General features: G+C 45.0%; 1 protein-coding gene across 1 annotated transcript in view; it reads left to right on the top strand.

Annotated features, from left to right (window-relative positions):
- Positions 1-17,695, top strand: part of LOC5513274 — a 30,260-nt gene that overhangs the window by 11,202 nt on the left and 1,363 nt on the right. The window contains exons 19-43 of the mRNA XM_048724830.1: positions 314-450; positions 2,102-2,277; positions 2,487-2,775; positions 3,160-3,486; positions 3,960-4,223; positions 5,735-5,878; positions 6,213-6,270; positions 6,857-7,001; positions 7,328-7,418; positions 7,838-7,897; positions 9,374-9,431; positions 9,664-9,808; positions 10,705-10,795; positions 10,990-11,160; positions 11,756-11,797; positions 12,025-12,064; positions 12,244-12,388; positions 12,803-12,893; positions 13,582-13,764; positions 14,259-14,376; positions 14,987-15,131; positions 15,821-15,911; positions 16,446-16,628; positions 17,449-17,508; positions 17,596-17,639. Of these exons, the coding sequence (XP_048580787.1) occupies positions 314-450; positions 2,102-2,277; positions 2,487-2,775; positions 3,160-3,486; positions 3,960-4,223; positions 5,735-5,878; positions 6,213-6,270; positions 6,857-7,001; positions 7,328-7,418; positions 7,838-7,897; positions 9,374-9,431; positions 9,664-9,808; positions 10,705-10,795; positions 10,990-11,160; positions 11,756-11,797; positions 12,025-12,064; positions 12,244-12,388; positions 12,803-12,893; positions 13,582-13,764; positions 14,259-14,376; positions 14,987-15,131; positions 15,821-15,911; positions 16,446-16,628; positions 17,449-17,508; positions 17,596-17,639 (3,298 nt within the window). The remainder of the gene's footprint in view (positions 1-313; positions 451-2,101; positions 2,278-2,486; positions 2,776-3,159; positions 3,487-3,959; positions 4,224-5,734; positions 5,879-6,212; positions 6,271-6,856; positions 7,002-7,327; positions 7,419-7,837; positions 7,898-9,373; positions 9,432-9,663; positions 9,809-10,704; positions 10,796-10,989; positions 11,161-11,755; positions 11,798-12,024; positions 12,065-12,243; positions 12,389-12,802; positions 12,894-13,581; positions 13,765-14,258; positions 14,377-14,986; positions 15,132-15,820; positions 15,912-16,445; positions 16,629-17,448; positions 17,509-17,595; positions 17,640-17,695) is intronic.

Genomic DNA, 17,695 nt, shown 5'->3' with positions numbered 1-17,695 from the left:
GTATTCTTCAATGTTTAAAGGTTTAAGGCTAACATCATACAGGTACAATTGGCGCTTTAGGGCACGTTTACATTACTTGACGTTTCGGTTCAAAGGTAGAATGATTTACGCTTTAGGTCAAGTGTGCAGTGATTGACGTTTTAGGTCACGTGTGCAATGATTGACGTTTTAGGTCACGTGTGCAGTGATTGACATTTTAGGTCACGTGTGCAATGATTGACGTTTTAGGTCACGTGTGCAATGATTGACGTTTTTAAGTCACGTGTGCAATGATTGACGTTTTAGATCACGTGTGCAATGATTGACGTTTTAGGTCACGTGCGTGAATGTCGTCATGAGCGACTGAGGGAGCGCGCGATGCGCCTGCAGCTAATGGGCGAGTACTACAAACGCTGGCTGGACCGGACGCATGTCCGAATAGAGGCCAAGGACATACAACTCGGACATCAGGTAATTATAAATTTTCTCCAATGAGAGTGAGCCGAACATCCCTTTGTTATTACTTTTGAAAATAGAACGTTCTACTCGCAAGAAATATTCAATTACTCTCTTAACTACATCTGACTGACGTATCATAGTGTCAGTCTTGATACACCCAACATAAATACTTAAATACTGTCACAATAATGATGAACATGACGCGCTGCGAGAGATAATGCCTGGCTAAACTATAATAATAATAATAATAATAATTAGTTTATTTTTCACTTTCGCAGTCCATGGACTGAATTACAGTGACGGTCAATTACGCATACATATAAATATATAATTAACATATAATTTACATATGATATATTGATAATTCACTCCAAGCCTGAGGTTGCAAACTTTACGCTAACAAAATTTCCGAACCTGTCGGTTTTGGTTGCTAGAGTGACATGGTCTTTAGGTCTTAAGTTGTAGTGCGAGGACTGGTTAATTATGCGTTTGTGTATTAGGAGATGGAGTGGATTGTCAGGAGTGACCTTACGGATAAACTTACTGCATGCTATTTTCCTGCGCTCCTCAAGGGTGGTAATACCAGCCTTGGCCAGCGCGTCCGCATAGGGGATAAATGGGAATATGATAGCCAAAGCGCGCCTCTGGATCCGCTCCAGATCTTGCGATAAATATTTTGGAAGGTTGGCAAAGACTACGCATGCGTACTCCAGGATAGAGCGCACGAGACAGCAGTAAATGCTAACAAGGTCCCCTTGTGGGACACGACTCTTCTTGAGTTGCCTTATTGCGTAAAGGCGCCTGTTAGCTTTCTTCACTACGTACTCGCAGTGAGCAGCCCATGTCAGATCGTTGGAAATGTACACGCCGAGTAGCTTAAATGATGTCACTTCCTCAATATAGGTGCCACCGGTGGCAATGGGTTGAAGCTCGCAGCTATTGTAGTGAAGAAAGCTTACACGCATCTCCTTGCATTTCGTTGGATTAAGTTGCATGTTGTTATTACTGGCAAATTCTTGAATATCCGACACAATATACCTCATTATTGATGGTGAATTCCTGGGAATAACTTCCATTACTGTAAGGTCTAGGCGACATGTCGAGCGCGACATGTCTCTTAATTTAGCCACCCAGAGAGACATTGTAGCGTGCGCCAAATCTTGTAAAAGCGACAAAGAAATGTTTCTCGGATAGTTGAGAAACATTTTTGTGTCGCGCTCTACAAAATTTGTCGCGCACTACATGTTTTGATAGTGGCTAAATTAGGAAACATTTAGGAGACATGTCGCACGCTACATGTCGCGCTCGACATGTCGCCTAGTTTAATCAGGCCTATAGAATAGCACCTTCAGGGTGAGATGTCGCCTAGTTTAGCCAGGCCTATAGAATAGCACCTTCAGGGTGAAATGTCGCCTAGTTTAGCCAGGCCTATAGAATAGCACCTTCAGGGTGAGACATTATATGGCTCTTATGCAATCACCTCTTCGGGTTCAATTGTTGTTTGAATAAAAGTTAAGAAATAAAAAGATAGAGAACTATTTAGTAAAAAATGATATCTCTGATTCTGACCCTGACAATTTTTTTTATGACCTATTCACTGCAGCCGTTCTTTTTATATGTGGATATGGCCGTCTTTTTAAACGCCATTTCCCGTTGTTTGCAGGCTCGTCACGTGGTTCTCACACGCTGGGCTTTTAAGGCTTGGCGCCAGTCAGCGACAGAGCAAAAAGAGCGTCTTGCGCAGACTGAGCAGCGGATAGCCGCTGACCATCGTCGGCTTGTTGTTACTAAAGCGTTTAGGGTCTGGCACCGATTGCATCAGGTTAACCGGATTGTCAGGTAATGCCAGAAAGTGGTGTGCAGGTGGATAAAACGAGGTGTGCACGTGATCATAGTTGATTGTCAGGAGATACATGCACGTGCGTGGACACGTTGTCAAATCGGAGTTTGCACGTGGTGAAAATGAGGTGTGCACGTGATCAAACCTGATTGTCAAGATGATGATGATGATGATAATAATATTGATGATGATGATGATATGATTTTAGAGGGCAAGAGGCGAGGCGGCGTGAGCAGCTCCTGCGGCACGTGTTCAACGCGTGGTCTCAGCACATAAAGGACGAAGTCCAGAAACAGGTACGCTGCTTCACCACAGCCCTCTCACTCGACTCCTCCGTCGGCTCCTACCTCGGCTCCACTCTCCGCTCCACCCTAGGCTCCACCATGGGAAGCTCGTCCGATTTTCTGTCGTCGTCCGGATATGGGACAGCGGCTGGGGCTCGCAGAGGATCGGGATCTGTTTTCGCGAGTCCTCGACTTGCACAGAGAGATGATGATGTGAGTGAACTCTCGATATATGGCGATATTTGAATGTTATGTAAAAAAGTCTGCCCGCTGTCAAGCTTGCTTAAATAGACTTAAATAGTTCGTCATTTTGGCATCCTAGCAAAGTACCAAGTGAAAAAGCACCAATTTTCCATTGGCTGATTCTGGAGATGAAGCTTTTGCAATGTACTGTATAAAACGATGCGACGTTTTATTTCACATGCTATGAAGTTTTTCCCTCCCTTTTGCTCTGATTGGAGCACGATATGAACGATTGTATCACGCAAAGCCACTGTTTGGGTGTCCTCACTGTAGGCTGTGAAATTGAAATATTTATACTAAAAAGACCTTCATAGAGATACTGAAATGTTCATGTCTTTGCTGTTGTCCTACCAGGTCATCTCTTTGCCCGGACGCATGGACCTTGTGGATGCGGTCCGAATAGCCTCTCCCATAACAGTCCTGCGAGAAGCCACCCACACCAAGTCCCCCCTGGCCATGCAGTCCCCCCTCGCCGTCCAGTCCCCTGTGCACACCCCCATTTCCCTGCCACACCCTATAGCGATGAACGGGTCAAGTGAAAGCTCCAGCCCGGAGCTCCATCTGCAGCTGCCGAGTTTGGGTTCCGATAATGTGTTCACGCCAGTCAGGGTGGAACACACGCCCCCCAGAGGCGAGGCTGAGCTCACAAGGATGTTCTCCATCAGTAGCGAAGATGACGAGGTAGGTCCCGAGACCTGATGACGAGGTAGGGCATGAGACCTGATGACGAGGTAGGTCCTGGGGCCTGATGACGAGGTAGGTCCTAAGGCCTGATGACGAGGTAGGTCATGAGACCTGATGACGAGGTAGGTCATGAGAATTACCTTGTATCATCAAATGCTAAGTGACACAATCCCGAGACCTGCCCCGAGATGTGCCATTTTTCCCTTAAATTCCGCTTAGAATACGCATTCACATACGGTACCTGATAATTTTCTCTGCATCGGCCGAGGCCTGAAGTGGGAGATTTAAAATAAATGTTAATCACGCATTCGACTATGCCAAATTCTTGACTTCTTTAGGCCAGTCTGGAAATGTTGACTCGGATACAATGTCCGTAAACGTATTACCTTGGAACTAATCTCCCTGACCTATATGTCTGTATTTGGATCGCTTATTTATGTTTGCATCCTCACGTATTTTCCATCCTACAGTTCGACCGCCAAAGCGTGACGTCTGGTACATCGTGTATGAGCATGCGCGACAAGGAGATGGTGCTGACCGATACTATCCTGCACTGGCGCGCGCTACCGCTGAGCCTGACCTTCCGTACGTGGCTCAAGTACACACGTCAGCGGAAGTTACTGCGCGAGCTGTTGTTCTACTTCCGGGAGAAGCGGCGGATGGAGCATCTGGCGCACGCATTATGCACGTGGAGACGTGAACTCTACATTAAGGTCGCGGCCAGACAGTATCTGGTAAGGCCAAAAAATAGGGGTAAGGGCGTGGCCAAGAAATGGGTGAGGGTGGGTTCAAGGAATAGATGAGCGTAGGGCAACGATATAGGGTGAGGGAGGGGCCAATAGAGGGTGAGGGATGGGCCAATAGGTGAGCGTAGGGCAACGATATAGGGTGAGGGAGGGGCCAATAGAGGGTGAGGGAGGGGCCAATAGATTAGCGTAGGGCAACGATATAGGGTGAGAGAGGGGCCAATAGATGGTTTAGAGTTTTAGACGTTTGAAGTAAAAAATCCGAATGTTTAATTGATGCATCAAATAATGTGGATTCTCGCTTGCTCTCCAACGAATGAAAAGCGCAAGAAGCCTTTTGCTGCTTCCGCGTGAGCACTTATCCCTTCATTTCCCATAGCGTGACGCCGCGTGAGCACTTATTCCTTCATTTCCCATAGCGTGACGCCGCGTGAGCACTTATTCCTTCATTTCCCATAGCATAACGCCGCGTGAGCACTTATCCCTTCATTTCCCATAGCGTGACGCCGCGTGTGCACTAATCCCTTCATTTCCCATAGCGTGACGCCGCGTGAGCACTTATCCCTTCATTTCCCATAGCGTGACGCCGCGTGAGCACTTATTCCTTCATTTCCCATAGCATAACGCCGCGTGAGCACTTATCCCTTCATTTCCCATAGCTTGACGCCGCGTGTGCACTAATCCCTTCATTTCCCATAGCGTGACGCCGCGTGAGCACTTATCCCTTCATTTCCCATAGCGTGACGCCGCGTGAGCACTTATCCCTTCATTTCCCATAGCGTGACGCCGCGTGAGCACTTATTCCTTCATTTCCCATAGCATAACGCCGCGTGAGCACTAATCCCTTCATTTCCCATAGCGTGACGCCGCGTGTGCACTAATCCCTTCATTTCCCATAGCGTGACGCCGCGTGAGCACTTATCCCTTCATTTCCCATAGCGTGACGCCGCGTGAGCACTTATCCCTTCATTTCCCATAGCGTGACGCCGCGTGTGCACTAATCCCTTCATTTCCCATAGCGTGACGCCGCGTGTGCACTTATTCCTTCATTTCCCATAGCGTGACGCCGCGTGAGCACTTATCCCTTCATTTCCCATAGTCTGACGCCGCGTGAGCACTTATTCCTTCATTTCCCATAGCGTGACGCCGCGTGAGCACTTATCCCTTCATTTCCCATAGCGTGACGCCGCGTGAGCACTTATTCCTTCATTTCCCATAGCGTGACGCCGCGTGAGCACTTATCCCTTCATTTCCCATAGCGTGACGCCGCGTGTGCACTTATTCCTTCATTTCCCATAGCGTGACGCCGCGTGAGCACTTATCCCTTCATTTCCCATAGCGTGACGCCGCGTGAGCACTTATCCCTTCATTTCCCATAGCGTGACGCCGCGTGTGCACTTATTCCTTCATTTCCCATAGCGTGACGCCGCGTGAGCACTTATCCCTTCATTTCCCATAGCGTGACGTCACGTGAGCACTTATCCCTTCATTTCCCATAGCGTGACGGTACTCGCCAGCGGTGCTTGAGGGCCTGGCACGAGTACGTGCAGACACGACGCATGAAGGAGGATCGTCACGTGACCGCCCAACAGCAGTCTCGTACCAGGCTTCTGCGGCTAAGCTTCCGCGTGTGGAAAGACAAGGTGATGGACCCACCATTTCCCCTTATTTTGTTCAAGAACTCATTGCATTTTATGTGTGAACTGTCAATTTTTATAGCTATTAGAGGCAGACTGTCATCAAGCTAAATGTTACTGTTTCTACTATTTGCTATAAACTTTGTTTTTTCTATCCCTTATCCATGCTGTTGGGCTATTGTGTGCGGCCTTAAGAGGAGGAGCCTCTAAATACAGAGGTCCTACCAATGAGCTTTCGCGGGTCTATCGCCTCCTTTGTACGACTAGATAGTGTTATAGCCACCACAGAAGTGCTGGTTCTAGTCGAGGGTTTGCTCATTGTGTGTTTGTTTTGTTATAGTACACGGCTAAGAGACGGTTACAGTCAATTGTCGGTCAGTGGCAGAAGAAAGCGATCGGTAAGTGGGCGTTCATAGGTACCAGGCGTGTAACTGCACCCCACTGTTTTTATCTAACATATAGATAGATAAATGCGTGGAATGAAAAAATAATGATATTTTCGGCTAACATATAGAGAAAAATGGTAGATTATGAAGTTGCCCCCCGCTCTGAAGCATTTAGGTCATGCCAAGTACAGAACCTTGAGGTTATCTTTACTATAGTTCATAGTTTGTAAGTTGTAGGGAAAAGCACAGAATTTAAGATTTTGAAAATTCTTCTTTGTGTCCGTTTAGACAGTAAGGCCCAAGATAAAAAAAAGTAAAGTATTCCTTCTACATTCAAACAAAGCAGGAATCACAGAACATGCAGATGTTATGTTCAAAGAGAGGGTGCATATTTCAACAATTTGGCTTTAGAGGGGAATTAAAATAATTGGGGGGGGGGTATATTATATTTGCGGGCTTGAACATTAGAGAGAGATTTAAAGTGTAGGAGGTGTTTAAACATCCGTGGGCTTGAACATTAGAGGGGGGTTAAAGGAAATGTGAGGGGCTTAATGTAACATTCGTGGGTTCGAATGGTACCGTTGATCTTCTTATGCAGTTGAAGAGAAGTACAAGAGCATCCAGGATAAGGTGCAGGCCAGCCACGAGGCGAGGGTGGTGAGAGCGAGATTCCAGTACTGGCTCAAGGTGACCAGGAAAAGCCAGGAAGCTAGAAGGTTCTACCTGGACTCCCTCCTGCCCAAGTAAGCATGCCTGTTCATTGATTTAAGACCGTTAGAAGGATTAATCGAATCGAACATGAGTAGGGTTGGCGATAGACCCTCGGTAAGAAATACGATACTTGGGAGGCCTGTGGTTTTATTGCATAAAGAGGCTCAAGCGGGCGTGTTTTTGCTTAATAAATTTTACGCTGTACGATGTCGTTTTCTTGTGTGTTCTGTTGTTTATTTGCTTTTGGGTGAAGATCTAACTGTTTAGTAGTTTTAAAATTCATACTCATTCTGGCTCAATATTGTTCGTTTCTGGATTTTCGTCATTTTAAAATATCCACCTTGTTCTTGTTTTATAGGTTTTTTGTCACGTGGCATGCGTATGCATCAGAAAGGTCGACAAGAAGACGCCAGGCGACTAGCTTCCGCGACTCTTCCCTTACTCGCACGGTTAGTTAGGAATAAATGCACTCACCGCACAATCTATCCCTCCTACCCCATAATCTTTCCCTCTTATCCCGCCGAGCACCACCCATCTCTGATGCCACAACTACCATAGTGCCAAAACGAATAAGAATTCCCGTTGCCCCGTCTACCTAAGCGGCAGAAGACATCACCATCTCGTAAGACTGAATGCAAGATCCCGTAGCATAATTTCTATACAAATCCCTAGAATGGAGGTTATCCGGTCTGTTTTTATATTATTGGGTCTGCGGTCGGGTCTGTTTTCTGGTATTGGTTCTGCGATCGGGTCTGTTTTCACGTTATTGGGTTTGTCATGGCGTCTGTGGTAACGTTACTTTCGCGATTCGATGTTTCCATCTAGCCTAACGTACATATCTGAAAGTGATAATCGTTTCCTTCTACAGGCGTTTAAGGAGTGGCTGCGTCGCTTCGAGGCAGTGAAAAAGACCGAACAGTATATCGAGGTAACGTGTGTAGTTACGGCATGCGAGGTTTATTAACGTGTAGTTACGGCAATCTCGGTAATGTCCGTGTGAGGTTTATTCGTGTAGTTACGGCGATCTCGGTAATGTCCGTGTGAGGTTTATTAACGTGTAGTTACGGCAATCTCGGTAATGTCCGTGTGAGGTTTATTAACGTGTAGTTACGGCGATCTCGGTAATGTCCGTGTGAGGTTTATTAACGTGTAGTTACGGCAATCTCGGTAATGTCCGTGTGAGGTTTATTAACGTGTAGTTACGGCAATCTCGATAATGTCCGTGTGAGGTTTATTAACTTGCAGTTACGGCATCCTCGGTAATGTCCGTGTGAGGTTTATTAACATGTAGTTACGGCATCCTTGGTAATGTCCGTGTGAGGTTTATTAACGTGTAGTTACGGCAATCTCGGTAATGTCCGTGTGAGGTTTATTCGTGTAGTTACGGCGATCTCGGTAATGTCCGTGTGAGGTTTATTAACGTGTAGTTACGGCAATCTCGATAATGTCCGTGTGAGGTTTATTAACTTGCAGTTACGGCATCCTCGGTAATGTCCGTGTGAGGTTTATTAACATGTAGTTACGGCATTCTCGGTAATGTCCGTGTGAGGATTATTAACGTGTAGTTACGGCATTCTCGGTAATGTCCGTGTGAGGTTTATTAACGTGAAGTTACGGCGATCTCGGTAATGTCCGTGTGAGGATTATTAACGTGTAGTTACGGCATCCTCGATAATGTCCGTATGAGGTTTATTAACATGTAGTTACGGCATTCTCGGTAATGTCCGTGTGAGGTTTATTAACGTGTAGTTACGGCATCCTCGGTAATGTCCGTGTGAGGTTTATTAACGTGTAGTTACGGCGATCTCGGTAATGTCCGTGTGAGGATTATTAACGTGTAGTTACGGCATCCTCGATAATGTCCGTATGAGGTTTATTAACATGTAGTTACGGCATTCTCGGTAATGTCCGTGTGAGGTTTATTAACGTGTAGTTACGGCATCCTCGGTAATGTCCGTGTGAGGTTTATTAACGTGTAGTTACGGCGATCTCGGTAATGTCCGTGTGAGGTTTATTAACGTGTAGTTACGGCAATCTCGATAATGTCCGTGTGAGGTTTATTAACGTGTAGTTACGGCGATCTCGGTAATGTCCGTGTGAGGTTTATTAACGTGTAGTTACGGCAATCTCGGTAGTGTCCGTGTGGGGTTTATTAACGTGTAGTTACGGCAATCTCGGTAGTGTCCGTGTGGGGTTTATTAACGTGTAGTTACGGCAATCTCGGTAATGTCCGTGTGAGGTTTATTAACGTGTAGTTACGGCAATCTCGGTAGTGTCCGTGTGGGGTTTATTAACGTGTAGTTACGGCATCCTCGATAATGTCCGTGTGAGGTTTATTAACGTGTAGTTACGGCAATCTCGGTAATGTCCGTGTGAGGTTTATTAACGGGCTGATTATTGACAGGTAAAGGCGACTAATACGTGTGTTGAGATTCTACAAGTTTGGCACGATTGGGCGCACGGTGAGTGAGTAACAGAAACGCGCGCAATAGACACTCTTATTCATGTTGTAAGCTGCATATATCAGACGCAGTCACTCGATTATAGAATGTCCCTAGCGAACTTTTGCGATGTGAAGTTAGCAGTGCATTTATTCTATAAAATTTAACACTTTTTTTTCTTTGCTGTACACCCTGTTCTTCCTATTCCCAAAGCTTCCGCCCTCTGATTTTCTCTCTCTTTTTGTGATATCAGGGGTAAGCACTCGACGAGCGCAGTGGCGTGCTTATCGGCGATCGCTAGAAATCAAGCAGATGCGAGAGATCTTCAGCTTGTGGCTCAGCGGTGCGCAACAGCTCCAGGCGGCGCAACGTATTCACGAGCAGGCCATAACCAAAAGGTAAGTCCATATCTATATACAGAAAGGCGCAACGTATTCACGAGCAGGCCATAACCAAAAGGTAAGGCACCGAACATCAGTCCATATCTATAGAAAGGCGCAACGTGTACACGAGCATGCCATAATCAGGAAGTAAGGCACCGAAAATCAGTCCATATCCATATACAGAAAGGCGCAACGTATACACGAGCATGCCATAATCAGGAAGTAAGGCACCGAAAATCAGTCCATATCTATATACAGAAAGGCGCAACGTGTACGCGAGCAGGCCATAATCAGGAAGTAAGGCACCGAAAATCAGTCCATATCTATATACAGAAAGGCACCAATAATAATGTATGTCAGGCCATAACGATTTCGTTATGTGAAGCTTTAACAGACCATTACGCATAGTTTGGCAGGTAATACAAATGATTAGACCAAAATGGTGTATGATGTTATTGAGCGCTTTTGTTTAGGTGTCCTTAGCCGAGAAGAAATACATAAACTAATGGCCTGGTCCAACTGGGTCGCGCGCGACATCTAAGCAACCCCCCAAAACGCTTGCGAATTTTTAGGTCACCCTTGTTTCTCGGAGAAAAAACAATATTTGTCGTGTGCAACAATGTTTTGCAGGATGGCTATACTATGAAACATTTAGGAGACATGTTTAGCTAGGCCCTCAAAGATCAGGATTCGAACCGGCAATAGGCCAGGGGCCGGTTCCTGAAAGGCTGGATAGGTGTTATCTGTAGATAAATGCTTATCCAACGGAAAAATCCTTAACAAATCCTATACAACAGATAGCTTTTGTCCGTGGATAACTTTATCCAGCCTTTCAGGAACCGGCCCCAGAGCACTAAGATAATTAGACAACTCGTGCTCCCTGTACTCAAACCTTTACTTTCTTGCGCCAGGGTGTTCCTTTCATGGAGAAATGAAGCTCGCTCTCGACTTCAGAACAAGTTCAACGCTAAGGAATTCAGCATCCAGTGTTCGCAAAACTTGGTAATGCCCAGTATTACACAAAGAGAAAAAAAACTTGCAACCCATCCATGATGCTACAATTGTTCACTTCTTTTTGTACTTTTGTACACTTGTATTTTAGCTGTCCCAACTCCTAAATAAAAGTTTCCTTTCCCTAAAAGTTTCCTTTCACAAATTTTGTGTAACCAGTCTTTTATATCTTTTTGTTCCTGTAGCTCGCACGATCGTTCCAGTTCTGGAAGCGATTATATACACATCGTCAAAAAGCTGTGGCGCACGCGGCCGCGCGAGATCTGGAGACCATGCGGTCATGCTACCGTGACTGGCGTGACTTTGCGTTAGAGTGCCGCGCGGAGAAGCATTACATTAACAACGTCATCAAGTCGGTCAGTAGGAGAACAACAACGGTGCTGTCACTCAATAGCGATGACCATGCTTGAATTGCTGCAAACATAGTGCAATCCCTTTGATAAGGACATTGCTGGGACCTACAAAACTCATCCCATACAATGCAACTCCGTTATCAAGGACACCGTTAGGACCCATTAACCTGTTCTTATACAGTATAACCCTATTAAGCAGGACACCATTAGGACCTATAAACCTGTTCTTATGCAGAAAAACCCCGTTAATCAGAACACCGTTAGGACCCATAAACCTAAACCTGTTCTTATACAGTAAAACCCTATTAAGCAGGACACCATAAAACCTGTTCTCATTAGTATGGTGTCCTTATTAAGCTCGTTAATATTTAGTGAAATTATATATCTTTTGGGTTAGTAAGTATTATCACGAAAATGTCATGGTGTCCCCTGTATTTTTTAGAGAAGCTCATAAAACAATTTCTTTCCTACAAGTAAATTTACCATTACAGCATGAGCCTTGTTTCATGGTTATTTTTTAGATATGTCAAGTATTTTAGTTTTGTAGATATGTGCTATTAGTTAAATTTAGATATATAATGCTTTTTTTTGCTTTCAGGTCTATTTCCGATGGTACGATACGTACGTTTCTCGAAAAAAGGTAAGTGTTTTATTATGATTTTAGAAGCTACTTTTACCCAGTAGGAAAACACGCAAGACAAGTAGACCTCTACTAGCGCTTTGTTTAAAAAGTCCCAGTCGGCCACACCTTTGTTTTAATTTGTTTGAGAATAGAAGACATACTATGGGAAGAAATCTTGAAATTGCCATCTTAACACAAAGTTATTTGTATACTTCAAGTCTTCTAAACTCTTTCCTATTCCACAGGCGCGCAGTTTGATCCAATCATGGAAGGTGATCACTCAAGGTGAGATAAGCATGCATTGATAATCCTTGCTACATGTATCACTTTATTGATCATGTGATCGTGACAATCCACATGATCGTGGGTGAGGACCACCATATTTCTAGTTCTGTTTTTTTCTGGTTAAAATGGTTTGGAGTTACCTTTCGTATGTGATGCCCTTTTTTTTAAATTGTTCTCAGATTCCAAGAATCTTAACAGTAAGGCAATGGAGGTCTGTCAGCAGTCAGAGAGAAAGCTTCTCCACCGGGCCTTCATGCTCTGGGTCCAGGAGGCGCACAAGCTCGAGAAAGCCAAGGCGCACAGCAGCACTATCGCCATGAGGTGGTAAGTACCTCCCTACTTGCTCTGAGGGGGAGGGGGAGGGGCAAGCCGCACAGCCGCACTATCACCATGAGTTGGTGAGCACCCCCCTACTTGCCCTTAGGGGGGAGGGGAAGGTGCTAAGGCGAAGGTAAACTATCGCCATGAGGTGGTGTGTTTCCCCACTTGCCATTAGGGGAGGGGAGGGGGGCAATAAGATTGTGCTGAACGAGGCGGTGTGGTTAGTACGCGTAATTTTTGTTCTTGTCTGTTTTCCACCGATGCCATAATCTCATTGGCAGATAAAACAAAAGCCTGTTTTTGAGTTGTCCTGTTATTTATGATTATTGCTTAAGGTTTTTGTACGCCGGTTTTTACTGTGTGTAATGTAAGTTCTCTCTTGCTTATTATCCGACTCCGCTTGACTTGTTGTCAAAGTGCCCTGATCGCTTGGCATCAGCTGGCATCCACTAAGGCGCGGTGCAAGCGTGTACTGGCCGAGCGCCAAGAGGAACGCAGCAAGGAACTGGTGAGTAGTGACGTCATGTCATCCGCGGACACCCGGCCCTCACGGCCAGAGAGAAAGAAACTTTTCAAAGTCTAAGGGGTTATTTTTTTGTACCGTTATTCGATCTCTGGACTACACAGGAATCCGATGGTTACAGCTCAGATATGTCGAACTGTTTTCCTTCCTTTTGAGGGGAGTGCCCCTTAAAGGGAGTTATAGGGAGTGCCCCTTAAAGGGAGTTATAGGGAGTGCCCCTCAAAGGGAGTTATATGGAGTGCCCCTTAAAGGCGAGTTATAGGGAGTGCCCCTTAAATGGGAGCTATAGGGAGTGCCCCTTAAAGGGGAGTTATAGAGATCTTGTAATTCTGTATTGCAATGACGGCTTCCGAACGGTTTATAGTGGTTCCGTTTCACTTTTATTGTACCCATGCTATGAACGAAGGAAGGTCCTATAAGTTCGTACGTTTTTACAAATTCTTCTTGTTACTTTAGAAACATACAATATAATCCCCCTGTATATAGCCCGTAATATAAAGGTTTCTTTAATCTTTACTTTCTATAATCCCCCTTCCTATATCCAACTTAATCGTGTTTTTGTACAGGACACTTGTTATTCAGGGCCATCTTATACTGTGCTTTTTTGTAGATGCCTCACCCGTTCGTGTTACACTTTCTCCTTTTATATAATCAATTGTTTTTCATTGCTTAGATTTCCCGTTCGTTCAAGTTGTGGAAAGACAGCTTTCACACGGCTTTACATAACCTTAAGTTGCTGGATGAGCACACGGAGCGGAAAAATCAGCAAACACTGGTCGCCTGTATGCTGCAGTGGAGGAAGCACACTTTGAAATGCCGCTCCGGGAAGCACTACCAAGCACGGCTCGTCATCAAGGTATGACCTAGAGTAGAGGCGGATTGAGTGTCGGCCCGACTTTGTGTACCTTTGGCGTTGTCGTGAAGCGACTCAACAGACTTTTCGTGTAGGGCTCAAAGCAGGGGTCCGACAAATGCAAGCATATGTCTGTCCGACAATCGGTCCGACACAAGATGTGTGTAAACCCGCTGTAACTCGATTTACTCGAATAATTTCGTAAAGTTATTTCTTTGCTCCATACAACCGCTGTACCTTGGTCACTTCCAGGGCTTGGGAATTCCGTGGGGTGGAGGGGGGAAGGGTGTCTGGAAAAATTCCCTCCATTTGGGGTAGGGATCATTTTTTTGAATCACACACGTTATATTAAAGGTATATAAGCATTACATGCAAACAGCGAAGCTTTAATGGCTCACCACGAAACAAAGCTAATGTTGCTGAAGCATGCTGCTATGTGGTATGCAGAAGGCAAAACCGTTTATTTAGCTTGACTTATCTGCCTTTCTGTGGCGCAGAGCTTTATGCTATGGAAAGATCGCCTCGTACAAAAGAAAGGCCTGCAGGATATTGTACAGCGGATGTTCGTACGACGCACGCGCCAGGCTGCAATCCATTGGATGCAATGGACAAAACGTACGTAGAAAAAGTGCAAAGACATCGAATAAGTGTTTTCTTGCTGATTTAGTTGTGACTGACTTCGATATCTTTTATATGTGACTGTCCCCTGTACCATTGTACACAAGTACCATAATATTTGTCATCAACTGGCCATCATATGGTCATTCGACCTCTCTGTTTTAACGTTCTAACAGGGCCTTAGCAGGGGGTGGGGCACTGGGGGTATGTGCTCCCTCAATATGACCTATAGGGCGTGGCTGTGCCCCCCCGATATTTTCTTAACGATTCTGTATTGCCCCCCCCCCCCCCCCCCTCCAATCTTACGTGTTACTTGAGCTGCTACGGCTCTGTTTAAAAACATCGATCATTCACTCGGACCCCGTTATTGAAAATAGAATGATTTTTACATGCAAGAAAAAGGGAAATAACGTTCAACGATTGGAGTTAAATACCTTTTTAGCGATATTTTGATAAAAGACCTTAGTAACTCGCTTCAGTTAGCCCATGGAAAGAGATAATTAGTGTGAGTGGCATAGCGTGGGTGCGTGTAATGGCGGCGTGTCTGGCCTCAATTATCAGTTGATAGCACGAAGAGGTTGAACTCATGTGCGCATGCGTACCACAGGGTCTCAGCGTCAGCAGCAAGAGGCTGGAGAGTTTGAGGCTCACGTGATGCGGTTACGTGTTGAGCGCAGTTTCCGGTACTGGAAGACATCGACGGAACACTCACTCAGGGCGCGACGACATCTAGACCAGATCGTGCTTGCCAGGTGGGGAACGTATTAGACGCTGTAGTCACAAGATTACCATAACGGGTATTCATGTCTAAAACTACATCTGTCGGAAGCCTTTTAATCATAATCATCATAATCATCACGATCACCATAAACAATATTATCACTTAGTTAATAAGGGATTTTGAATTCGGTGAGCTGGACGTCCCGTTTCTCAATCACATAAATTAACATGTATTCGGGGATGTAAAAGAACCACGGTGGACGCTACTTACTATCTTACACTCATGAATGTAAACTTGGTTGTGCTGAGCGGAGTGTTTTCAGAAAGAGCTTATCTTTATAAAAGATTTTATTTTATTTATCTCTGGCGTTACGGACGCAGCAATTGCTTTTGGCTTTAATTTGCAACTAACAACAACAACATTTTTTTATTAGCAAGTTAAGTCAATTTAGAGCAATGCTGCCTGCAAATAGCTTAGGCTAATCAAGGCAGGCAGCGAAAAGGTGACAAATGCTAAGGAATATGAATATGAAGAGCTATTTACAAATATAGCTACTAAATAAGTCATGTGATAGTGCAAGTCTCCTATTATTTCGGGCACCAACATCATAATCTCCACTGTAATAAACATTATTATTACACCGCCACCATAATCACTATCATCGTTACGACTACAGCCATCACCATTATGTCAGCTTAAGCGTTTTTAATCCCTTTTCAGGGGGTTCATTGCGTGGAGAAAAACCGTTAAGATCAGAGTTGATGAGCGAAAAAAGATAGAGAAGTTTAGAAGCGAAGTCATGCAGCGGAAGGTGAGAACTTTAGTCATATTTTTTTCAAGAAGCCGTCGCCCCCGTTGAATTACATTGTAGTTCAAGGACCGTTACCTCGAGACGGTTATAAAGCACACTGCTTTTTTATTGAAAAGTTTTCAGCCTCTATGTAAAACCAATAGTTTTTTTTACAAGAAAACGTCTAAATAACCATCCACAAATTAAGTTTGATTCTTTATTGACGATATTCAATTGAAAATATTTCTGTTTGTTGCTTGCATGTGTAATTCCAGAAAATATCCACCCCCCCCCCCCCCCCGGGGTTCAAACGGGGGGTCAAACGCCCAGGATTTTCCAGAGGGGAGGGGGTAAATGCTCTTTTTCCTTAACAGTTACTGGGGGTTGGAAATTCCAGAGGGGTGGGGGGTCATACCTCCGACCCCCTCAATGGGGGGTATGGATATTTTCTCGAACTACACAACGGAAGCCGATGGAAATAGATGCTTTGTGTGACTCGGCATTGTGATGGCACGTGATGACAGCGTGATTGACTTGTTCATATCTTCTTATCAGGTATCCCGGATGTTCAATGAATGGAAAACAGCGCTGACAGCAGCTCAGGGATACAACAAGCTGGTCAGCGGTCAACTGAAAAAACATCACCAGCGGATGCTCGCAGGGGCCATGCGTGAATGGAGGCGCGAGACACTGTGCAGCCGCGCAGAAAAGCACTACAGAACCATGCTTACAGCTAGGGTAAGGCATGTGTTTCCTAGGTATAGCACTACAAGACCATGCTTACAGCTAGGGTAAGGCATGTGTTTCCTAGGTATAGCACTACAAGACCATGCTTACAGCTAGAATAAGGCATGTGTTTCCTAGGTATAGCACTACAAGACCATGCTTACAGCTGGGGTAAGGCATGTGTTTCCTAGATATAGCACTACAAGACCATGCTCACAGCTAGGGTAAGGCATGTGTTTCCTAGATATAGCACTACAAGACCATGCTTACAGCTAGGGTAAGGCATGTGTTTCCTAGGTAAAGCACTAAAGACCATGCTTACAGCTAGGATAAGGCATGTGTTTCCTAGATATAGCACTACAAGACCTTGCTCACAGCTGGGGTAAGGCATGTGTTTCCTAGGTAAAGCACTACAAGACCATGCTTACAGCTAGGATAAGGCATGTGTTTCCTAGGTATAGCACTACAAGACCATGCTTACAGCTAGGGTAAGGCATGTGTTTTCTAGGAAAAGCACTACAAGACCATGCTTACAGCTGGGGTAAGGCATGTGTTTCCTAGGTAAAGCACTACAAGACCATGCTTACAGCTAGGATAAGTCAGTTAAGTGGGGTTCCTAGGTAAAGCACTACAAGACCATGCTTACAGCTAGGGTAAGGCATGTGTTTCCTAGGTATAGCACTACAAGACCATGCTTACAGCTGGGGTAAGGCATGTGTTTCCTAGGTATAGCACTACAAGACCATGCTTACAGCTAGGGTAAGTCAGTTAAGTGAGATTACTAGGTATACAAACGCATGCGCGATACTTACCGCTTACCCTTTCTTGTCAGTTTTTCTTGGACTGGAAGACTGTTTACGATGATCGTCTAGAGGAAAAAAAGCTAGAAACGGTGAGATGGGATGCTTTTTACGCACTCATTCATTCGGCTTCTCCAAATGGGTAGTCATGTGAAAGTAATTTGGATTTTTATTTACAGGAGAAAGGCACAGTCGCTGATCTTCATTACCGTCAGCATCTCTGGTGAGTTGATCAAGTATCACGTGCACACCGTACGCATAACAGTGTTGTATCACGTG

Source organism: Nematostella vectensis, chromosome 3 (assembly GCF_932526225.1).
Source record: "Nematostella vectensis chromosome 3, jaNemVect1.1, whole genome shotgun sequence".
NCBI lineage: Eukaryota > Metazoa > Cnidaria > Anthozoa > Actiniaria > Edwardsiidae > Nematostella > Nematostella vectensis.
This window is presented reverse-complemented; position numbering and strand designations above follow the sequence as displayed.